Here is a 21189-nt window from a genome sequence, read left to right as displayed (position 1 = left end):
ATACTATAAAGGCAAGGGGATGTCACTTAGGTCCGAGATGAGAGGAAATTATTTTACCTGGAGGGTTTTGAACTTGAGGAATTCTATCCCACAGGCTTCAGGAACTGATCATATCTGTGGGCTAATTTAGCTGAAAACGAACGAAACCCGTGATAATTTATGAAGTAGACAATATCGAGAAACTCTCTGCACATGTAGAGCGCAACCCCACAGCAGAATAGCAGTCAGGCGGGGTCACAACAAGGTATACACACAGCTGATGGAGCCATGAACGGTGAACTCTCCTTCAGGCAAGGTGCCTGGAGGTTCCTTTAAACACGTGTCATCTGAGAAATGAAGCCATGCCAGTTAAACAGGAAGCTTTGTTAAGTTACAAAATTAAGCATCCTGAATCGCGAGGGCTGTTTGAAGTCTACAAATGTTCAGCAATTCAAAACGCACATGGAATTTTATTTCTAGGCACCACATAATCGCAGGGCGATAATCTCTTAGACATGATAGGGGAGCGGAGGGTTGAGATGGGGATGGGGATTTACCAGAATAGCTCCAAGGGATGAGGAATTTGTGAAAAGAGGATGGGGAGGAAGGAGTTTAGCACGCTTACCTTCATTGCTCAGCCCTTTGAGTGTAGGAGTTGGGAACGTCATGTTGAAGGTTGGACAGGACATTGGTGAGGCCCCTTCTAGAACACTGTGTCCAGTTCTGGTCACCCTGTTACATTACTAAGCTGGAGAGGGTTCAGAAGAGATTCACCATGATGTTGTTGGGAAATTTCTTCTGCACTCTTTCCAGTTTAGTACTATCCTTCCTGTAGCAAGGTGACCAATACTCCAAGGTTCATCATATTCCCCAGTCAATGGCAGACGATCTGATCTATACACTAACCTCAATTAGGACAGGAATTAGACCGAAAAGGGTGCTGCTGGAAAAGCACAGCCAGTCAGGCAGCATCCGAGGAGCAGGAGAGTCCATGTTTATAGCATAAGCTCTTTATCAGGAATACAGTCCTCAGTTTCTCCCAGAACTGTTGGTGCCAATTGACGTCCATTCAGTTAACTGAGTGACTTGACTTCCAACAGTCCCATTGTGAAGGATTGGTGGTCGCTAATCTACCCAGGATATCTTAAATGGTTTCAGTGAGCAGGTTTTAGCAGTGGAACACAGAATCCCAACAGTGTGGAAATAGGCCCTTCGGTCCAACAAATCCACATCGACCCTCCAAGGGGTGTCCCATCCAAACCCATTCCCCAACACTTACCTAACCCACAAATCCCTGAATGCTAAGGGCAATCCAGCATGGCCAATCCACCCTAACCTACACATCCCTGGGCACTATGGGACAATTTCCCATGGCCAATCCACCCTAACCTACACATCCCTGGGCACTATGGGACAATTCCCCATGGCCAATCCACCCTAACCTACACATCCCTGGGCACTATGGGACAATTCCCCATGGCCAATCCACCCTAACCTGCACATCCCTGGACACTATGGGACAATTTCCCATGGCCAATCCACCCTAACCTGCACATCCCTGGGCACTATGGGAGAATTTCCCATGGCCAATCCACCCTAACCTGCACACCCCTGGGCACTATGGGACAATATCCCATGGCCAATCCACCCTAACCTGCACATCCCTGGGCACTATGGGATAATTTCCCATGGCCAGTCCACCCTAACCTACACATCCCTGGATACTATGAGACAATTCCAATGGCCAACCCACCCTAACCTGCACATCCCTGGGCACTATGGGACCATTTCCCATGGCCAATCCACCCTAACCTACACATCCCTGGATACTATGGGCCTCACCAACATCCTGTATAACTGCAACATAACTTCCCAACTGATGAAGGCCAGTCTGCCAAAAGCCTTCTTCACTGCCCTATCGACCTATGATGCCACTTTCAGAGAACTGTGCACCTGAACATGTAGGCCTGACCAGGGAAGGATGGCAGATTTCCGTCCCTTAAAGGACTTTAGTGAATCAGAGGGGGTTTTCCCAACAATCGATTGATAATTCATTCCAGATTGCTATCCGATTCAATTCCATCATCTGTCATGGTGGGACTCAAACCCAGCTCCGTCAATCATACCCTGAATTCATAGCCCAGTGATACCATCACCAGGGCCACAGCCTCCAGTCGACTGGGACAGTGTTGATTGGAATCTCAAAGAATGGGCGGGGGGGGGAGGAGCTTATAAAATGGTGAAGGGAATAGATCAGATAGAAGCAGGGAGGATGTTTCCACTTGGAGTGGGGGGTGGGGGGGGGGGGGGGTGAAACTAGAACAAAGGGGCCTCAAAATAAGGGGGGAGCAGGTTTCGGACTGAGTTGAGGAGGAACATCTTCACCCAGAGGGTTGTGAAGCTGTGGAATTCCCTGCCCAGGGAAGCAGTGGATCGTTGGATGTTTTTTTAAGCCAAAGAGAGACCGATTTTGGAACGGTAAAGGGATGAAGGGTTACGGTGAGTGGGCGGGGAAGTGGAACTGAGACTGGCCGTGATCCTATTGGATGGCGGAGGGAGACCGATGGGTCAGATGGACTACTCCTGCTCCTAGTCGTTATGGTCTTGTGCTCTTATGTTCTCCCTGGACGCCGTCTTACTGTATCAGGTTGCTGTACACTTCCTGCTCGTTTAAGTTGAGTTCCTTAATGAGAAACGGGTAAACAAGTTTGAGTGATTTCCTCAGCTATATTATGGCTTCAAAACTAAATCAAGTGAACACTGGGAGGTAGTCTGCTTACCATATACGTTGAATTTACGGTTTGCCTGTTTCCTTGACGATTCTGTAATTAGCACCCAAATGAGAACATAATTAATTTATTCTTAATCAACACCGCCTCTCGCTAATGCTGAACTTCACCCAGTTAACTGGAAACCAGAGAGAAAAAATAATCACACAGAGACTTGTTGGAGAAACTCAGCCAGTCCAGCAGCAGGGAGAGAGAAAACAAAAAAACACAGCAAATGTTTCCAGTCCAGTGACAGGACTCATGAAACGAACCCCGAAATTGCTGGAGAAACTCAGCAGATCTGGCAACATCTATACAAATGTTTCCAGTCCAGTGACAGGACTCATGAAACGAACCCCGAAATTGCTGGAGAAACTCAGCAGACCTGGCAACATCTATACAGAAAGAGAGCGAGAGATAGGAGAGTTAACATTCCAGGTAGAGTAACCTCCCCTGAGATCTCAGATAAAGAGCGCCAAACTGCTGCTTTCTGTCTTCCACAGGTGTTGCTGGACCAGCTGAGCTTCTCCAGCAAACTGCGTTCCTGTTGGCTATCTGCTACCCTCTCAGCAGAGAGAGAGAGAAAGGGGCAAGAGAGAGAGAGATATAACTGCTGGGGGTTTATTCCAAGGTTCATCACATTCCCCAGTCAATGGCAGACGATCTGATCTATACACTAACCTCAATTAGGACAGGAATTAGACCGAAAAGGGTGCTGCTGGAAAAACACAGCCAGTCAGGCAGCATCCGAGGAGCAGGAGAGTCCATGTTTATGGCATAAGCTCTCCATCAGGAATACAGTCCTCAGTTTCTCCCAGAACTGTTGGTGCCAATTGACGTCCATTCAGTTAACTGAGTGACTTGACTTCCAACAGTCCCATTGTGAAGGATTGGTGGTCGCTAATCTACCCAGGATATCCTAAATGGTTTCGGTGAGCAGGTTTTAGCAGTGGAACACAGAATCCCAACAGTGTGGAAATAGGCCCTTCGGTCCAACAAATCCACATCGACCCTCCAAGGGGTGTCCCACACAAACCCATTCACCAACACTTACCTAACCCACAAATCCCTGAATGCTAAGGGCAATCCATCATGGCCAATCCACCCTAACCTGCACATCCCTGGGAACTATGGGACAATTTCCCATGGCCAATCCACCCTAACCTGCACATCCCTGGGCACTATGGGACAATTTCCCATGGCCAATCCACCCCAACCTGCACATTCCTGGGAACTATGGGACAATTTCCCATGGCCATTCCACCCTAACCTGCACATCCCTGGGCACTATGGGACAATTTCCCATGGCCAATCCACCCTAACCTGCACATCCCTGGACACTATGGGACAATTTCCCATGGCCAATCCACCCAACCTGCACATCCCTGGGAACAATGGGACAATTTCCATGGCCAATCCACCCTAACCTGCACATCCCTGGACACTATGGGACAATTTCCCATGGCCAATCCACCCAACCTGCACATCCCTGGGAACAATGGGACAATTTCCATGGTCAATCCACCCTAACCTGCACATCCCTGGACACTATGGGACAATTTCCCATGGCCAATCCACCCTAACCTGCACATCCCTGGACACTATGGGACAATTTCCCATGGCCAATCCACCCTAACCTGCACATCCCGGGACACTATGGGACAGTTTCCCATGGCCAATCCACCCTAACCTGCACATCCCTGGGCACTATGGGACAATTTCCCATGGCCAATCCACCTTAACCTGCACATCCCGGGGCACTATGTGACAATTTCCCATGGCCAATTCACTCTAACCCGCACATCCCTGGGCACTATGGGACAATTTCCCATGGCCAATCCACCCTAACCTGCACATCCCGGGACACTATGGGACAATTTCCCATGGCCAATCCATCCTAACCTGCACATCCCTGGGCACTATGGGACAATTTCCCATGGCCAATTCACCCTAACCTGCACATCCCGGGACACTATGGGACAATTTCCCATGGCCAATCCACCCTAACCTGCACATCCCTGGGCATGATGGGATACTTTCCCATGGCCAATCCACTCTAACCTGCACATCCCTGGGCACTATGTGACAATTTCCCATGGCCAATCCACCCTAACCTGCACATCCCGGGGCTTATGGGACAATTTCCTATTGCCAATCCACCCTAACCTGTACATCCCTGGTCACTTTGGGACAAATTCCCATGGTCAACCCACCCTAACCTGCACATCCCTGGACACTATGGGACAAATTCCTATGGCCAATCCACCCTAACCTGCACATTCCTGGGCACTATGGGACAATTTCCCATGGCCAATCCACCCTAACCTGCACATCCCTGGGAACTATGGGTAATTTAGCATGGCCAATCCACCCTAACCTGCACATCCCTGGGCACTATGGGTAATTTAGCATGGCCAATCCACCCTAACCTGCACATCCCTGGGCACTATGGGACAATTTCCTATGACCAATCCACCCTAACCGACACATCCCTGGGCACTATGGGACAATTTCCCATGGCCAATCCACCTTAACCTGTACATCCCAGGGCATTATAGGACAATTTCCCATGGCCAATCCACCCTAACCTGCACATCCCTGGACACTCTGGGAGAGAACCTAACTTTTTCTTATTTTAATGGTCGATGTAGAGTGGATATTCTGGTGTGTTGCAGCTAGTCAAAACACTCGGCTTTAAGAAAATCAGAATTTATTTAAACACTACAGGAGAAACACAAGCAAAAGAAAGTGGAACTTGGAATAAGTTAACTATTGGAAAACTCAAACGACTCAGTACCACAGCTTAACAGAACTGCCCCAATTCTCTGCAACATCTCATCAGCCCACCCCTTGTCAGAAGGTACAGGTTGTTACAGGCAGGAGAGATTCCAGAGGGTGGAGTCAGTCAAGAATCATCTGCTGAAGCATGGAACCTTCTTTCTTATAGCAGCTTCTGTCTGCCTGCTACAACTGAACCAACCTAGAGAAGTCCTGAACTGGGGGAGCGTGCATTGCCACTGTTAAACCTGGCTTTATCGGAGACATTTCAGCACCTCTGCCTTTATGACCCCTCTTACGAAACCAAAGGACAAAGTCACCTCGTTGAAGGGGCAGCATTGTTACCAACCTAGCCTGACCTTTTCACCAGCACTGTTTGGAAATGGGTGGAGACTGTTTAGTTTAGAATTACTAAAACACAGGCAGGGGAAAGCACACAGATCTCGAAGCAGCCGATTCAAATACAAGCCTAAAACCAAGAGGCTGAAGCGATTAAAAGTACACAGACGACACTTTTAAAATACGCAGTTTATAGTTTGACAGCGCCATTGGTAATGTTTTCGTAAAGGGCTTGGTTTAAAGGGCCCACCTGGGATGCAGCACTCCGAGTTCCTGTCACAGAAAAGAAAAACAGAACAAGGTTAGACGCGATGAGTCTGACCCAGCAGAAGCACGCTTCCGAACTCCACCCTTGCTGGGAACAAGTCACAGCGGAGTCGGGTGGCACAGATTTCTACAGCGAGCTCCAGCCCGTGTGGGCGGCGCTACAGCAATGTGGGTTGTTGTTGCAAGAGGTCAGGGCTGACCTCTTAAATGGGCAAATGTGTGGACTGCAGATGCTGGAAACCAGAGGCTAGCTCAGAGGGGTGCTGGAAAAGCACAGCAGGTCAGGCAGCATCCGAGGAGCAGGGAAATCGACGTTTCGGGCAGGAGCCCTTCATCAGGAATGAGGCAAGGGCTTTTGCCCGAAACGTCGATTCTCCAGCTCCTCGGATGCTGCCTGACCTGCTGTGCTTTTCCAGCACCCCTCTGATCTAGACTCTGATCTCTTAAATGGAGTTAGCCATCACACTCCCACCCTCAAAAACCCCCCAAAACAACATCCCGCGCCCACCCCCCCTCCACCCAGTGCACCGCATTTTCCGAACCCACCCTGATCTCTCGCTTTCCTCTTGCAGAACCAAACGAGCCCGATTAGGACCAGCACGAGCATCCCCGCGCCAACTCCCACTGTCACGAAGATCGCGCCGGGCGTCCTGCGCTCCACTGCGAGAGAGGAATGGAGTACGTTCAGAGACGGGACGCACTTCACCGGATAGTCTGGGAGAGTCACAAACAACGAGCAGCTCAAAGGAAACGCACCAGAGGGACAGAGCCCAGGGACGGGGAGGACTCACAGCAGGGGGGGGGGCTTGGGAAGACCGCTCCCTGGAGTATTGCGTGTGCGTGCGGTTTGGAGGCCGGGGGTGGGGGGGGGGGAGGGGGGGAGGGGGGGGTGGGGTGTTGAGTCTCTTTATCTGAGGAAGGATGTTCTGGTGATGGAGGAGGGGCAGCGAAGGGTTTCCCAGACTGATTCCCAGGATCAGTTAGGATGATATTCACTGGAGTTTAGCAGAATGAGGTAGGGGGATTCTTACAGAAACTGAAAAAAAAATCGTACCAGGCTAAGACACGGTAAACACAGCAAGGAGGTTTCTGACGACCAGGCGAATCCAGAACCAGGGGGCCATGGTCTAAGGATACAGGATAAGCCATTCATTGAGTCATAGAGATGTACAGCATGGAAGCAGACCCTTCGGTCCAACTTGTCCATGCTGACCAAATATCCTAAACTCATCTATTCCTATTTGCCAGCACTTGGCCCATATCCCTCCAAACCCCTTCCTATTCATGTCCCCATCCAGATGCCATTTAAATGTTGTCATTGTACCAGCCTCCACTACTTCCTCTGGCAGCTCATTCCATACACGTACCACCCTCTGGGTGAAAACGTTGCCCCTTAGGTCTCTTTTATATCTTTCCCCTCTCACCCTAAACCTACGCCCCTCTAGTTCTGGACTCCCCCACCCCAGGGGGAAAAGACCTTGTCTATTTATCCTATCCGTGCCCCTCATGATTTTATAAACCTCTATAAGGTCACCCCTCAGCCTCCGACGCTCCAGGGAAAACAGCCCACACACGTCGGTTCTGGACTCCCCCACCCTGGGATAAGATCCCTCGACCATCACGTCTCCAAAGGGCGAGGATTGAAAAGGATCACTTCCAAATCATCGTTCAAGAAAAAGCAACGCCACAGCACGAGACAATACTGTCGGAACTCTGAAATAAAAACAGGGAAATCTCAACGGGTCCGGCAGCGTCCTGGGAGAACAGAAACAGGTTTGTCATCTTGAGTCCAGTTTCCCACTCTTAGAATAAGGAGTAAGCCATTCCGGAGTGAGATGAGGGAGAATTTCTTCACTCAGGGAGTTGGGAATCTGTGGAATTCTGTCCCGCAGGAAGCTGTTGGGACCAGTTCATTGGATGTATCCAAGAGGGAGCTGGACATGGACCAAGGGGCTAAAGGGATCAAAGGGGCATGGGGAGAGGGTGGGAGTGGGATCTTGGGATTGCACGGTCGGCCATGACCGTATTGGATGGTGGTGCAGGCCGGAAGGGCTGAATGGCCGACTCCTGCTCCTGTTTTCTGTGTTTCTGTGCTTGACTGTCCTTCGGAACTGAGGGCAGAGATGGCGAAGTGATGGTCTTCACGTTGTTGAGAAAGGTGGGGAAGGGAATGGGAACAGAAAGGGAAGCCTGGGAGAGGTGGGAGAGCGAGACAGATACGGACTCACTGGTGACACGGGGCGGGGGGGGGGAAGGATTAAAGTGAAGTGAGTGGGCATGAGTGTAGAGTCGGTGTTAACAGCAGAGAATCACTCGAACTTGAATGCAAAAAAACACCGAAACCCAATGGAGACATAAAGGGGGGATTACATCAAAATGAAAAGTCACTCTTCTAAAAAAAATGCTGTCCGCACTTGATCTATTTCGGAATAAACATCAAACCTTCATATGTGAGCCACATCTTCTCTTCAGTGATGCGTTTCGAGGTCCACACAACACAGTGGTAGAGTCCAGCGTAGTCCTGGGTAGGGGTCACAGTGAGTGAGCAGTTGCCATTTCCCGCACAGGCCTTGAAGGATATCCCCACGTCAGCCCAGTCAGCGTGCCTGGACACATCCCCATTCAGGACCTGGAGCAGAAGCTGTTCCTTCCGCTTCCCGAAGAGGTCTGTCCAGCGCCACTGGACCAATGGTGCCCGAGCATAGGACGGGTTGGAACAGTTCAACACGACTGGGTGTGAGCCATCAAAATACACCACTGGGCATTCACCCTGCCCGTGCTGAACGCTACCTGTAACTGCAACAACGAGACACAAAGGTTGTGAACGGGTTACGACAGCATTCACACAAAACCTGAACGTCAAAAAAAAAGGCCATTCGGCCCTTCACTATTGCGACGACACTCCCAAGAGTAACCAACCCAAACCCTTCCCCTACTACTCAAAATTGACCCCTGACCTATACATCACTGGGCACTATGGGACAATTTCCCATGGCCAATCCACCCTAACCTGCACATCCCTGGACACAATGGGACAATTTCCCATGGCCCAATCCACCCTAACCTGCACATCCCTCGACACTATGGGACAATTTCCCATGGCCAATCCACCCTAACCTGCACATCCCTCGACACTATGGGACAATTTCCCATGGCCAATCCACCCTAACCTGCACATGTTTAGTCTGTGGGAGGAAACCGGAGCACCCAGAGGAAACTCACGCAGACACAGGGAGAATGTCACAGACAGTCACCCGACGGTGGGATCGAACCTGGCTCCCTGGCGCTGGGAGACAGCAGTGCCAACCACTGAGTCACCTCCTTTCATCCCCAAAGTTTCATTCACAGACAAAGGGGATGGTACATCAGGATGGCATTCAATTTAAGGACAAGACGATCAAAAGCTGAGTCAGATAACATTGGTTATGTTCACCATGAACGAACATTGGCAACACACATATTCCAGACAATGATCACCTCCAAGAAAAGACAATGGGCATTCACCCCTAATCGTGTTACTATCCCACACTATCAACATCCTGGAGTTTATCATTGACCAGACACTCAACTGGACGCACCACAGGGGCTCAAAGAGCAGGTCAGAGGCTGGGAATCCGGCAGTGAGTAACTCCCCTCCTGACTGCCCCCCAAAGACTGTCCCACCATCGACAAGGCCCAAGTAAGGAGGGTGAGGGAATACTCCCCACTTGCCCCTGGGTGGGGGCAGCTCCAAAAACACTCGAGAAGCTCAACACCATCCAGGGACAAAGCAGCCCCCACACCCACAAACATCCTCTCCCTCTCCCTCCCCCACCGACCCTCAGTAACTGCAGTGTGTACCATCCCCTCCCTCCCCCCACCGACCCTCAGTAACAGCAGTGTGTACCATCCCCTCCCCCCACCGACCCTCAGTAACTGCAGTGTGTACCATCCCCTCCCTCCCCCCACCGACCCTCAGTAACAGCAGTGTGTACCATCCCCTCCCTCCCCCACCGACCCTCAGTAACAGCAGTGTGTACCATTCTCTCCCTCCCCCCACCGACCCTCAGTAACAGCAGTGTGTACCATCCCCTCCCTCCCCCCACCGACCCTCAGTAACAGCAGTGTGTACCATCCCCTCCCTCCCCCCCACCGACCCTCAGTAACAGCAGTGTGTACCATCCCCACCCTCCCCCACCGACCCTCAGTAACAGCAGTGTGTACCATTCTCGCCCTCCCCCCACCGACCCTCAGTAACAGCAGTGTGTACCATTCTCGCCCTCCCCCCACCGACCCTCAGTAACAGCAGTGTGTACCATCCCCTCCCTCCCCCCCACCGACCCTCAGTAACAGCAGTGTGTACCATCCCCTCCCTCCCCCACAGACCCTCAGTAACAGCAGTGTGTACCATCCCCTCCTCTCCCCCCACTGACGCTCAGTAACAGAAGTGTGTACCATCCCCTCCCTCCCCCACCGACCCTCAGTAACAGCAGTGTGTACCATCCCCTCCCTCCCCCCCACCGACCCTCAGTAACAGCAGTGTGTACCATCCCCTCCCTCCCCCACCGACCCTCAGTAACAGCAGTGTGTACCATCCCCTCCCACCCCCCCACCGACCCTCAGTAACTGCAGTGTGTACCATCCCCTCCCTCCCCTACCGACCCTCAGTAACTGCAGTGTGTACCATCCCCTCCCTCCCCCCACCGACCCTCAGTAACTGCAGTGTGTACCATCCCCTCCCTCTCCCACCGAAGCTCAGTAACAGCAGTGTGTACCATCCCCTCCCTCCCCCCCACCGAAGCTCAGTAACAGCAGTGTGTACCATCCCCTCCCTCCCCCACCGACCCTCAGTAACTGCAGTGTGTACCATCCCCTCCCTCCCCCCACCGACCCTCAGTAACAGCAGTGTGTACCATCCCCTCCCTCCCCCCACCGACCCTCAGTAACAGCAGTGTGTACCATCCCCTCCCTCCCCCCACCGACCCTCAGTAACTGCAGTGTGTACCATCCCTTCCCTCCCCCCACCGACCCTCAGTAACTGCAGTGTGTACCATCCCCTCCCTCTCCCACCGAAGCTCAGTAACAGCAGTGTGTACCATCCCCTCCCTCCCCCACCGACCCTCAGTAACAGCAGTGTGTACCATCCCCTCCCTCCCCCCCACCGACCCTCAGTAACAGCAGTGTGTACCATCCCCTCCCTCCCCCCACCGACGCTCAGTAACAGCAGTGTGTACCATCCCCTCCCTCCCCCCACCGACCCTCAGTAACTGCAGTGTGTACCATCCCCTCCCTCCCCCCACCGACCCTCAGTAACTGCAGTGTGTACCATCCCCTCCCTCCCCCACCGACCCTCAGTAACTGCAGTGTGTACCATCCCCTCCCTCCCCCCACCGACCCTCAGTAACAGCAGTGTGTACCATCCCCTCCCTCCCCCCACCGACCCTCAGTAACAGCAGTGTGTACCATCCCCTCCCTCCCCCCACCGACCCTCAGTAACTGCAGTGTGTACCATCCCCTCCCCCCCCACCACCGACCCTCAGTAACTGCAGTGTGTACCATCCCCTCCCTCCCCCCACCGACCCTCAGTAACAGCAGTGTGTACCATCCCCTCCCTCCCCCCACCGACCCTCAGTAACTGCAGTGTGTACCATCCCCTCCCCCCCCACCACCGACCCTCAGTAACTGCAGTGTGTACCATCCCCTCCCTCCCCCCACCGACCCTCAGTAACTGCAGTGTGTACCATCCCCTCCCTCCCCCCACCGACCCTCAGTAACTGCAGTGTGTACCATCCCCTCCCTCCCCCCACCGACCCTCAGTAACTGCAGTGTGTACCATCCCCTCCCTCCCCCACCGACCCTCAGTAACTGCAGTGTGTACCATCCCCTCCCCCCCACCACCGACCCTCAGTAACTGCAGTGTGTACCACCCCCTCCCTCCCCCCACCGACCTTCAGTAACAGCAGTGTGTACCATCCCCTCCCTCCCCCCACCGACCCTCAGTAACAGCAGTGTGTACCATCCCCTCCCCCCCACCACCGACCCTCAGTAACTGCAGTGTGTACCATCCCCTCCCTCCCCCACCGACCCTCAGTAACTGCAGTGTGTACCATCCCCTCCCCCCCACCACCGACCCTCAGTAACAGCAGTGTGTACCATCCCCTCCCCCCCCCCACCGACCCTCAGTAACTGCAGTGTGTACCATCCCCTCCCTCCCCCCACCGACCCTCAGTAACAGCAGTGTGTACCATCCCCTCCCCCCCCCACCGACCCTCAGTAACTGCAGTGTGTACCATCCCCTCCCTCCCCCCACCGACCCTCAGTAACAGCAGTGTGTACCATCCCCTCCCCCCCCCACCGACCCTCAGTAACTGCAGTGTGTACCATCCTCTCCCTCCCCCCCACCGACCCTCAGTAACTGCAGTGTGTACCATCCCCTCCCTCCCCCCACCGACCCTCAGTAACTGCAGTGTGTACCAGCTACAAGATGCGCTGCAGAAACTCACCAAATTCTCTCAGGCAGCACCTTCCAAACCCACGGCCACTTCCATCGAGAAGGACAAGGGCAGCAGGTACATGGGAACACCACCCCTCTACAAGTTCCCCTCCGAGCCCCTCACACAGTGCAGTACAGGCCCTTCGGCCCTTGATGCTGTGCTGACCTTTTGTCCTACTCTACGATCGGACTATCCTACATCCCCTTCATTGTACTCTCTTCCATGTTCCTATCCAAGAGTCGCTTAAATGTCCCGAATGTATCTGACTCTACTCCCACCGCTGGCAGTACATTTCACACACCCCCCCCACTCTCTGTGTAAAGAAGCTGCCTCTGACATCTCCCCCAAAACCTTCCCCCAATTACCTAAACATTCTGCCCCCTCGTGATAGCTATTACCATCCTGGGAAAACGTCTCTGTCTACCCACTCTGTCTCTGCCTCTCGTCATCTCGTACACCTCTCCCAAGTCACCCCTCATCCTTCTTCACTCCAATGGGAAAAGCCCTCGCTCCCCCAACCTTTCCTCATAAGGCATTCCCTCCAGTCCCGGCAGCATCCTGGGAAATCTCCTCTGCACCCTCTCTAAAGCTTCCACATCTTTCCATATAATGAGGTGACCAGAACTGAGCACAATATTCCAAGTGTGGTCTAACCAGGGCTCTATCGAGCTGCAGCATAACCTCACGGCTCTTAAACTCAATCTCCCTGCTAACGAAAGACAACACACTGTCCACCTTCTTAACAACCCGATCAAGTTGGGGGGCAACTTTGAGGGATCTATGGACGTGGACCCCAAGATCCCTCTGTTCCTCCACCCTGCCAAGAATCCTGCCTTTAACTCTGTATTCCGCATTCAAATCCCACCTTCCAAAGTGAATCACTTCCCACTTTTCCAGGTTGAACTCCATCTGCTGCTTCTCAGCCCAACTCTGCTTCCTGTCAATGTCCCATTGCAACATACAACATCCCTCCACAAAATCATGTTGGTATTCAGTTTTCAGTTTGTTTTTCCATGGAGTCACAGACACCTGCATTACTCATTGAAGTTTAGAGGGACAATCTTATTGAAAAATGCGGAGAGGAAGCTCCCCCTTGTGTGGGAGAGTGGAGGACCAGAGGGGCATCAGGTCTGAACGGGGGGTGGGGGGGGTCTCCCACTGACGATGGAGATGAGGAGGGATGTCTTCTCTCACAAGGGAGTGAATCACAGAGTCATAGAGATGTACAGCACGGAAACAGACCCTTCAGTCCAACCTGTCCATGCTGACCCAGATATCCCAAACCAATCTAGTCCCACCTGCCAGCACCTGGCCCATATCCCTCTGAACCCTTCCTATCCATATACCATTTAAGTGTTGTCATTGTACCAGCCTCCACCACTTCCTCTGGCAGCTCATTCCATACACGCACCACCCTCTGGGTGAAAACGTTGCCCCTTAGGTCTCTTTTATATCTTTCCCCCCTCACCCTAAACCTTTGCCCCTCTAGTTCTGGACTCCCCCACCCCAGGGAAAAGACCTTGTCTATTTACCCTATCCATGCCCCTCATGGTTTTATGAACCTCTATAAGTCACCCCTCAGCCTCCGACACTCCAGGGAAAACAGCCCCAGCCTGTTCAGCCTCTCCCTGTAGCTCAAACTCTCCAACCCTGGCAACATCCTTGTAAATCTTTTCTGAACCCTTTCAAATTTCACAACATCTTTCTGATAGGAAGGAGACCAGAATTACACACAATATTCCAACAGTGGCCTAACCAATGTCCTGTACAGCTGCAACATGACCTCCCAACTCCTGTAATCAATACTCTGACCAATAAAGGAAAGCATACCAAACGCCTTCTTCACTATCCTATCTACCTGTGACTCCACTTTCAAGGAGCTATGAACCTGCACTCCAAGGTCTCTTTGTTCAGCAACACTCCCTAGGATCTTACTATTAAGTGTATAAGTCCTGCTAAGATTTGCTTTCCCAAAATACAGCACATCGCATTTATCTGAATTAAACTCCATCTGCCACTCCTCAGCCCATTGGCCCATCTGGTCTGGATCCTGTTGTAATCTGAGGTAACCCTCTTCGCTATCCACTACACCTTCAATTTTGGTGTCATCCGCAAACTTACTAACTGTACCTCTTATGCTCACATCCAAATCATTTATGTAAATGACAAAAAGTAGAGGGCCCAGCACCGATCCTTGTGGCACTCCACTGGTCATAGGCCTCCAGTCTGAAAAACAACCCTCCACCACCACCCTCTGTCTTCTACCTTTGAGCCAGTTCTGTATCCAAATGGCTAGTTCTCTCTGTATTCCATGAGATCTAACCTTGCTAATTAGTCTCCCATCAGACTATCCCTAATCAGTCCTTGCCTTTCCAAATACATGTACATCCTGTCCCTCAGGATTCCCTCCAACAACTTGCCCACCACCGAGGTCAGGCTCACTGGTCTATAGTTCCCTGGCTTGTCCTTACCACCCTTCTTAAACAGTGGCATCGTGTTTGCCAACCTCCAGTCTTCCGACACCTCACCTGTGACTATCGATGATACAAATATCTCAGCAAGAGGCCCAGCAATCACTTCTCTAGCTTCCCACAGAGCTCTAGGGTACACCTGATCAGGTCCTAGGGATTTATCCACTTTTACGCATATCAAGACATCCAGCACTTCCTTCTCTGGAATATGGACATTTTGCAAGATGTCACCATCTATTTCCCTACAGTCTATATCTTCCATATCCTTTTCCACAGTAAATACTGATGCAAAATACTCGTTTAGTATCTCCCCCATCTCCTGTGGCTCCAAACAAAGGCCGCATTGTTGATCTTTAGAACATAGAACATAGAAAATTACAGCACAGGACAGGCCCTTTGGCCCACAATATTGTGCCGAGGATTAATCCTAATGTAAAATATAGTAACTTAACCTACGCACCCCTCAACCCACTGCTCTCCATGTGCATGTCCAGGAGTCGCTTAAATATAGAACAGAAAGAAGCCCGTTTGAGGGGCCCTATTCTCTCCCTAGTTACCCTTTTGTACTTAATATATTTGTAAAAACCCTTTGGATTCTCCTTAATTCTATTTGCCAAAGCTATCTCATGTCCCCATTTTGCCCTCCTGATCTCCCTCTTAAGTATACTCCTACTGCCTTTATAGTCTTCTAAGGATTCACTCGATCTATCCTGTCTATACCTGACATATGCTTCCTTCTTTTTCTTAACCAAACCCTCAATTTCTTTAGTCATCCAGCATTCCCTATACCTACCAGTCTTTCCCTTCACCCTAACAGGAACTTCTGTAGAATTTGTTACTGCAGAGGGCTGTGGAGGCTGGAGCATTCAGGATGTTCAAGGTTGTGAGCCCTTTTAAATATGGTGGCTCAGTGGCTCAGTGGTCAGCACTGCTGCCGAACAGCACGAGAGGCCTGGGTACAATTCCCGCCTCGGGCAACTGTCCATGTCTCTGTGGGTTTCCTTTGGGTGATCTGGTTTCCGCCCACAGTCCAAAGATGTGCTGCTTAGGTTGGATTGGCCATGCTAAATTGTCCCATAGTGCCCAGGGATGTGTAGGTTAGAGTGGATTGGCCATGCTAAATTGTCCCATAGTGCCCAGGGATGTGTAGGTTCAGGTGGATTGGCCATGGGAAATTGTCCCATAGTGCCCAGGGATGTGCAGGTTAGGGTGAATTGGCCATGGGAAATTGTCCCATCGTGCCCAGGGATGTGCAGGTTAGGGTGGATTGGCCATGGGAAATTGTCTCATAGTGCCCAGCGGTGTGCAGGTTAGGGTGGATTGGCCATGCTAAATTGTCCCATAGTGCCCAGGGATGTGTAGGTTAGAGTGGATTGGCCATGCTAAATTGTCCCATAGTGCCCAGGGATGTGTAGGTTAGAGTGGATTGGCCATGGGGAATTGTCCCATAGTGCCCAGGGATGTGCAGGTTAGGGTGAATTGGCCATGGGAAATTGTCCCATCGTGCCCAGGGATGTGCAGGTTAGGGTGGATTGGCCATGGGAAATTGTCTCATAGTGCCCAGCGGTGTGCAGGTTAGGGTGGATTGGCCATGGGAAATTGTCCCATAGTACCCAGGGATGTGCACGTTAGGGTGGATTGGCCATGGGAAATTGTCTCATAGTGCCCAGGGGTGTGCAGGTTAGGGTGGATTGGCCATGGGAAATTGTCCCATAGTGCCCAGGGATGTGCACGTTAGGGTGGATTGGCCATGGGAAATTGTCCCATAGTGCCCAGGGGTGTGCAGGTTAGGGTGGATTGGCCATGGGAAATTGTCCCATAGTGTCCAGGGATGTGCACGTTAGGGTGGATTGGCCATGGGAAATTGTCCCATAGTGTCCAGGGATGTGCACGTTAGGGTGGATTGGCCATGGGAAATTGTCCCATAGTGTCCAGGGATGTACAGCTTAGGTGGATTGGCGATGGGAAATTGTCCCATAGTGTCCAGGGATGTACAGCTTAGGTGGATTGGCCATGGGAAATTGCCCATAGTGTTAGGTGAAAGGGGTAAATTTTGGGGAATGGGTCTGGGTGGGTTGCTCTTTGGAGGGTCAGTGTGGACTTGTTGGGCCGTAGGGCCTGTTTCCACACTGTAAGTAATCTAATAGGAAGTGGGGAATCAAAGGTGGGGAGGGGCGCAGGGAAGTGGGATTGAGGGTTATCAGACCAGCCACGGGAGATGGTGGAGCAGACTCAATGGGCTGAATGGCCTGTTGCTATTCCTATTCCTTATGGTCTCGCTGCCCAGGGCGTCGAGGAATTGAATCAAATCCAAGCTCCTCGAGCGATTGTGTTTCAACGTGTCAGCCCATAAACCACCTCAAAGTCAAGTCCATCCAGGGAGAAGATGATTTCAGCCGTGTGTGGTCATCGCCGGGATAATCTGGAAAACTTGGAGGCAGAATTCCTCCTCCATCAAAGACGCTGGAGAAACTCAGCAGCAGAGAGACAATAAACCAGTGATCCCTTCGTCAGAGAGACTGTTGAAACAGAGTTGCGCAGGGAGCTGTTGAAATTAGATTGACAGACTGCGTGCAGCAGATTTATCATCAATCCCCAGTACCTACCCACCACAGCTTGAGTTAAGACCACCAAGGAGAGAGCAGACAGCATTGTAGACGTGAAATGTCCTCCTGCCCACTGAATATATTTCCAGCTCCAGCTTCTGTAACCCAGCCAAGCAAACACGATTAGCTTCCAAACCTGACAAAACAGAAACAAAGGGATTTCAATAGCTCACACATCTGAGGTGATGCTTTCTCAACAAGTTGGGATTTCTATTTGTTTTCTGGTTGCAACAGAACGATGATTGACAAATTTTGCAATCGAAACTAAGTTTCGTACAGAGAAACAAGAATGTTGAAGACGTGCAGAAATTATGTCCCAATATTTAATTATCTTCCACCCCTAGTTCTGTTCAGCACCATTTACAGCCTAACAGGATATGTCTGTGTTACAATAAACATGCGCATGTGAAATCGCACTTCGGTAAATTTAGCTGGATGAGCCAAACAGAAGCAAAATTAAAGAAGATGATTTGAGGAAGGGGAAGCATATGAAACCTGGTGATGACCTCAAGTTTAGAAAGCTTACTGTTTTTTAACAGGTTCTTGTATTACTGGAAGAGTGTGTGCATGTGTGTATGTCTGAGTGTGGCTTTGACTGTGTCTCTCTATGTGTGTGAGTGAGTGTGTGCATGTGTGTGTTTGTGTGAGTCAGTGTGTGTAGTGTGTATGAGTGAGAGTGTGTTGTGTGTGTGTGTATGCGTGTGTGTATGTGTGTGCAAGCGAGAGTGTGTGGTGTGTGTGTGTAAGTGTATGAGTGTGTGAGTGAGAGTGGTGTGTGTGTGTGGCGCGTATGTGAGTGAGTGTGTGTGAGTGAGTTGTGAGTGCGTGACTCTGTGTGTGTGTCTTCCTGTGTGTGTGTGAGTGAGTGTGTGTGAGTAAGTGTGAGTGTGCGTGTGAGAGTGTGTGGTGCGTGTGTGAGTAAGTGTGTGTGAGTGAGTTGTGTGTGCGTGTGTGTGCGTGACTGTGTGTGTCTTCGTGTGTGTGTGAGTGAGTGTGTGTGAGAAAGTGTGTGTGAGTGTGTGAGTGAGTTGTGTGTGCGTGACTGTGTGTGTGTGTGTGAGTGTGTGTGAGAAAGTGTGTGTGAGTGTGTGAGTGAGAGTGGTGTGTGTGTGTGATGTGTGTGTGAGTAAGTATGTGTGAGTGAGTTGTGTGTGCGTGACTGTGTGTGTGAGTGAGTGTGTGTGAGAATGTGTGTGTGTGTGAGTGAGAGTGGTGTATGTGGTTGGTGCGTGTGTAAGTATGTGTGAGTGAGTTGTGTGTGCGTGACTGTGCGTGTGAGTGAGTGTGTGAGAGAAAGTGTGTGTGTGAGTGAGAGTGTGTGGTGTGTGTGTCTGTGTGGTGCGTGTGTGAGTAAGTGTGTGTGAGTGAGTTGTGTGTGCGTGACTGTGCGTGTGAGTGAGTGTGTGAGAGAAAGTGTGTGTGTGAGTGAGAGTGTGTGGAGTGCGTGTCTGTGTGGTGCGTGTGTGAGTAAGTGTGTGTGAGTGAGTTGTGTGTGCGTGACTGTGCGTGTGAGTGAGTGTGTGAGAGAAAGTGTGTGTGTGAGTGAGAGTGTGTGGTGTGTGTGTGTGTGTGTGGTGCGTGTGTGAGTAAGTGTGTGTGAGTGAGTTGTGTGTGCGTGTGTGTGCGTAACTGTGTATGTGTGAGTGAATGTGTGTGAGTAAGTGTGTGGGTGTGTGAGCGAGAGTGTGTGGTGTGTGTGTGTGAGTGAGTGTGTGTGAGTAAGTGTGAGTGTGTGAGTGAGAGTGTGTGGTGTGTGTGGTGTGTGTGTGAGTAAGTGTGTGTGAGTGAGTTGTGTGTGCGTGTGTGTGCGTCACTGTGTGTGTGTCTTTGTGTGTGTGAGAAAGTGTGTGTGTGTGAGTGAGAGTGTGTGGTGTGTGTGTGGTGCGTGTGTGAGTAAGTGTGTGTGAGTGAGTTGTGTGCGTGTGTGTGCGTGACTGTGTGTGTGAGTGAGTGTGTGTGAGAAAGTGTGTGTGTGTGTGAATGAGAGTGGTGTGTGTGTGTGTGTGGTGGGTGTGTGAGTAAGTATGTGTGAATGAGTTGTGTGTGCGTGACTGTGTGTGTGAGTGAGTGTGTGTGAGAAAGTGTGTGTGTGAGTGAGAGTGGTGTGTGCATGTGGTGCGTGTGTGAGTAAGTGTGTGTGAATGAGTTGTGTGTGCGTGACTATGTGTGTGAGTGAGTGTGTGTGAGAAAGTGTGTGTGTGAGTGAGAGTGGTGTGTGCATGTGGTGCGTGTGTGAGTAAGTGTGTGTGCATGAGTGTGTGTATGAGTGAGTGTGTGTGTGTGTGAGAGTGAGAGTGTGTGGTGTGTGTGTGGTGCAGGTGTGAGTAAGTGTGTGTGAGTGAGTTGTGTGTGCGTGACTGTGTGTGTGAGTGAATGTGTGTGAGTAAGTGTGTGGGTGTGTGAGTGAGAGTGTGTGGTGTGTGTGTGAGTGAGTGAGTGTGTGTGAGTAAGTGTGTGTGAGTGAGTTGTGTGTGTGTGTGCGTGACTGTGTGTGTGAGTGAGTGTGTGTGAGAAAGTGAGTGTGTGTGAGAAAGAGAGAGGAAGAGTTTGTGTGCATGTGAATGTGAACGTGTGGGTGCAGGTGTATGAGAGAGAGAATGTGTGTGAGCGTGTAAGAGACTGTGTTTAAGAGTATGTGTGCATAAGAGAGAGAGAGAAAGTGAGAGAGAGAGTGAAATAGAGAGAGAGAGAGAAAGAGAGAAATATCTTGGGTGAAATATCAGGTGCTAAAAGCGAAGTGTCATATTGTCCTGGAGATCATTGAGCCAACAGCCTAAGTACCGATGGACACATAGTTAAAAATTTCTCGAATAGGGGAAGCTTACTCTCTCTCGAACATTTCTGCAGTCAGCTTACCTGATTGGAGAGCTGGTGTTGAGAAGGAATATTGATGCAGCAAACCTCGAAACAGGGGGAAAATATCAGTTAAAATCACAACGGTTCACACTGGGAATGTTCTCTAGTCACTGCTGCCACATTGCGACACTGTCAAGTTTGTGAACTCAACGGCCAGTTATTTCCCATCTGTGGCAATACAACAGTGACTCAAAGCTGAGTCCATCCTCCTTGTCGGGAACAGGATTTACAGGAAATTGGAAAGAAAAATCTGCTTTGTCCCTGGATGGTGCCGGGCTTCTCGAGTGTTGTTGGAGCTGCCCCCATCCAGGGGCAAGTGGGGAGTATTCCCTCACCCTCCTGACTCGTGCCTTGTCGATGGTGGGACAGGCTTTGGGGGGGAGTCAGGAGGGGAGTTACTCGCTGCAGGATTCCCAGCCTCTGACCTGCTCTTGAAGCCGCTGTGTTTATGTGGTGGGCTCAGTTGAGTTTCTGGTCAATGGTGACCCCCAGGATGTTGATCGTGGTAGAGGACTTCATTGATGCTAACACCGTTGGCACTCAAAGGATGATGGTTAGATTCTCTCTCACATTGGAAATAGTCATAGCCTGGCAGTTGTGTGGTGTGAATGTTACTTGTTATTTGTCATAGAGTCACAGAGATGTACAGCAC

The 21189-nt window shown here is 51.1% G+C and overlaps 2 protein-coding genes across 6 annotated transcripts in view; one reads left to right on the top strand and one right to left on the bottom strand.

The window, feature by feature from the left end:
• Positions 1-2311: 2311 nt before the first annotated feature.
• Positions 2312-20691, bottom strand: LOC140458838 (uncharacterized). Of its 2 annotated transcripts, XM_072553518.1 has the most exons (8): positions 20538-20691; positions 17682-17817; positions 8574-8927; positions 7186-7258; positions 6678-6791; positions 6115-6137; positions 2760-2801; positions 2312-2662 (listed from the first exon to the last, which is right to left on the bottom strand). In XM_072553518.1, exons 2-8 carry the CDS (start codon positions 17725-17727, stop codon positions 2592-2594), a joined length of 723 nt encoding a protein of 240 aa, XP_072409619.1. In that variant the 5' UTR covers positions 17728-17817; positions 20538-20691; the 3' UTR covers positions 2312-2591. The 2 variants fall into 2 exon arrangements, with proteins under 2 accessions (XP_072409619.1, XP_072409620.1); XM_072553519.1 differs by lacking the exon at positions 7186-7258.
• The window catches only part of LOC140458836 (uncharacterized), a 62197-nt gene continuing 59083 nt past the window's right edge, over positions 18076-21189 (top strand). For 3 of the 4 annotated variants that reach the window (XM_072553515.1, XM_072553513.1, XM_072553516.1), the window contains exon 1: positions 18076-18179. The gene's annotated coding sequence lies outside the window, so the exon portion shown is untranslated. Of the gene's footprint in view, positions 21091-21189 lie in introns of all 4 variants that reach the window. The other variant, XM_072553514.1, reaches the window with a different exon arrangement.

This window comes from Chiloscyllium punctatum, chromosome 34, assembly GCF_047496795.1.
Source record: "Chiloscyllium punctatum isolate Juve2018m chromosome 34, sChiPun1.3, whole genome shotgun sequence".
Lineage (NCBI taxonomy): Eukaryota > Metazoa > Chordata > Chondrichthyes > Orectolobiformes > Hemiscylliidae > Chiloscyllium > Chiloscyllium punctatum.
This window is presented reverse-complemented; position numbering and strand designations above follow the sequence as displayed.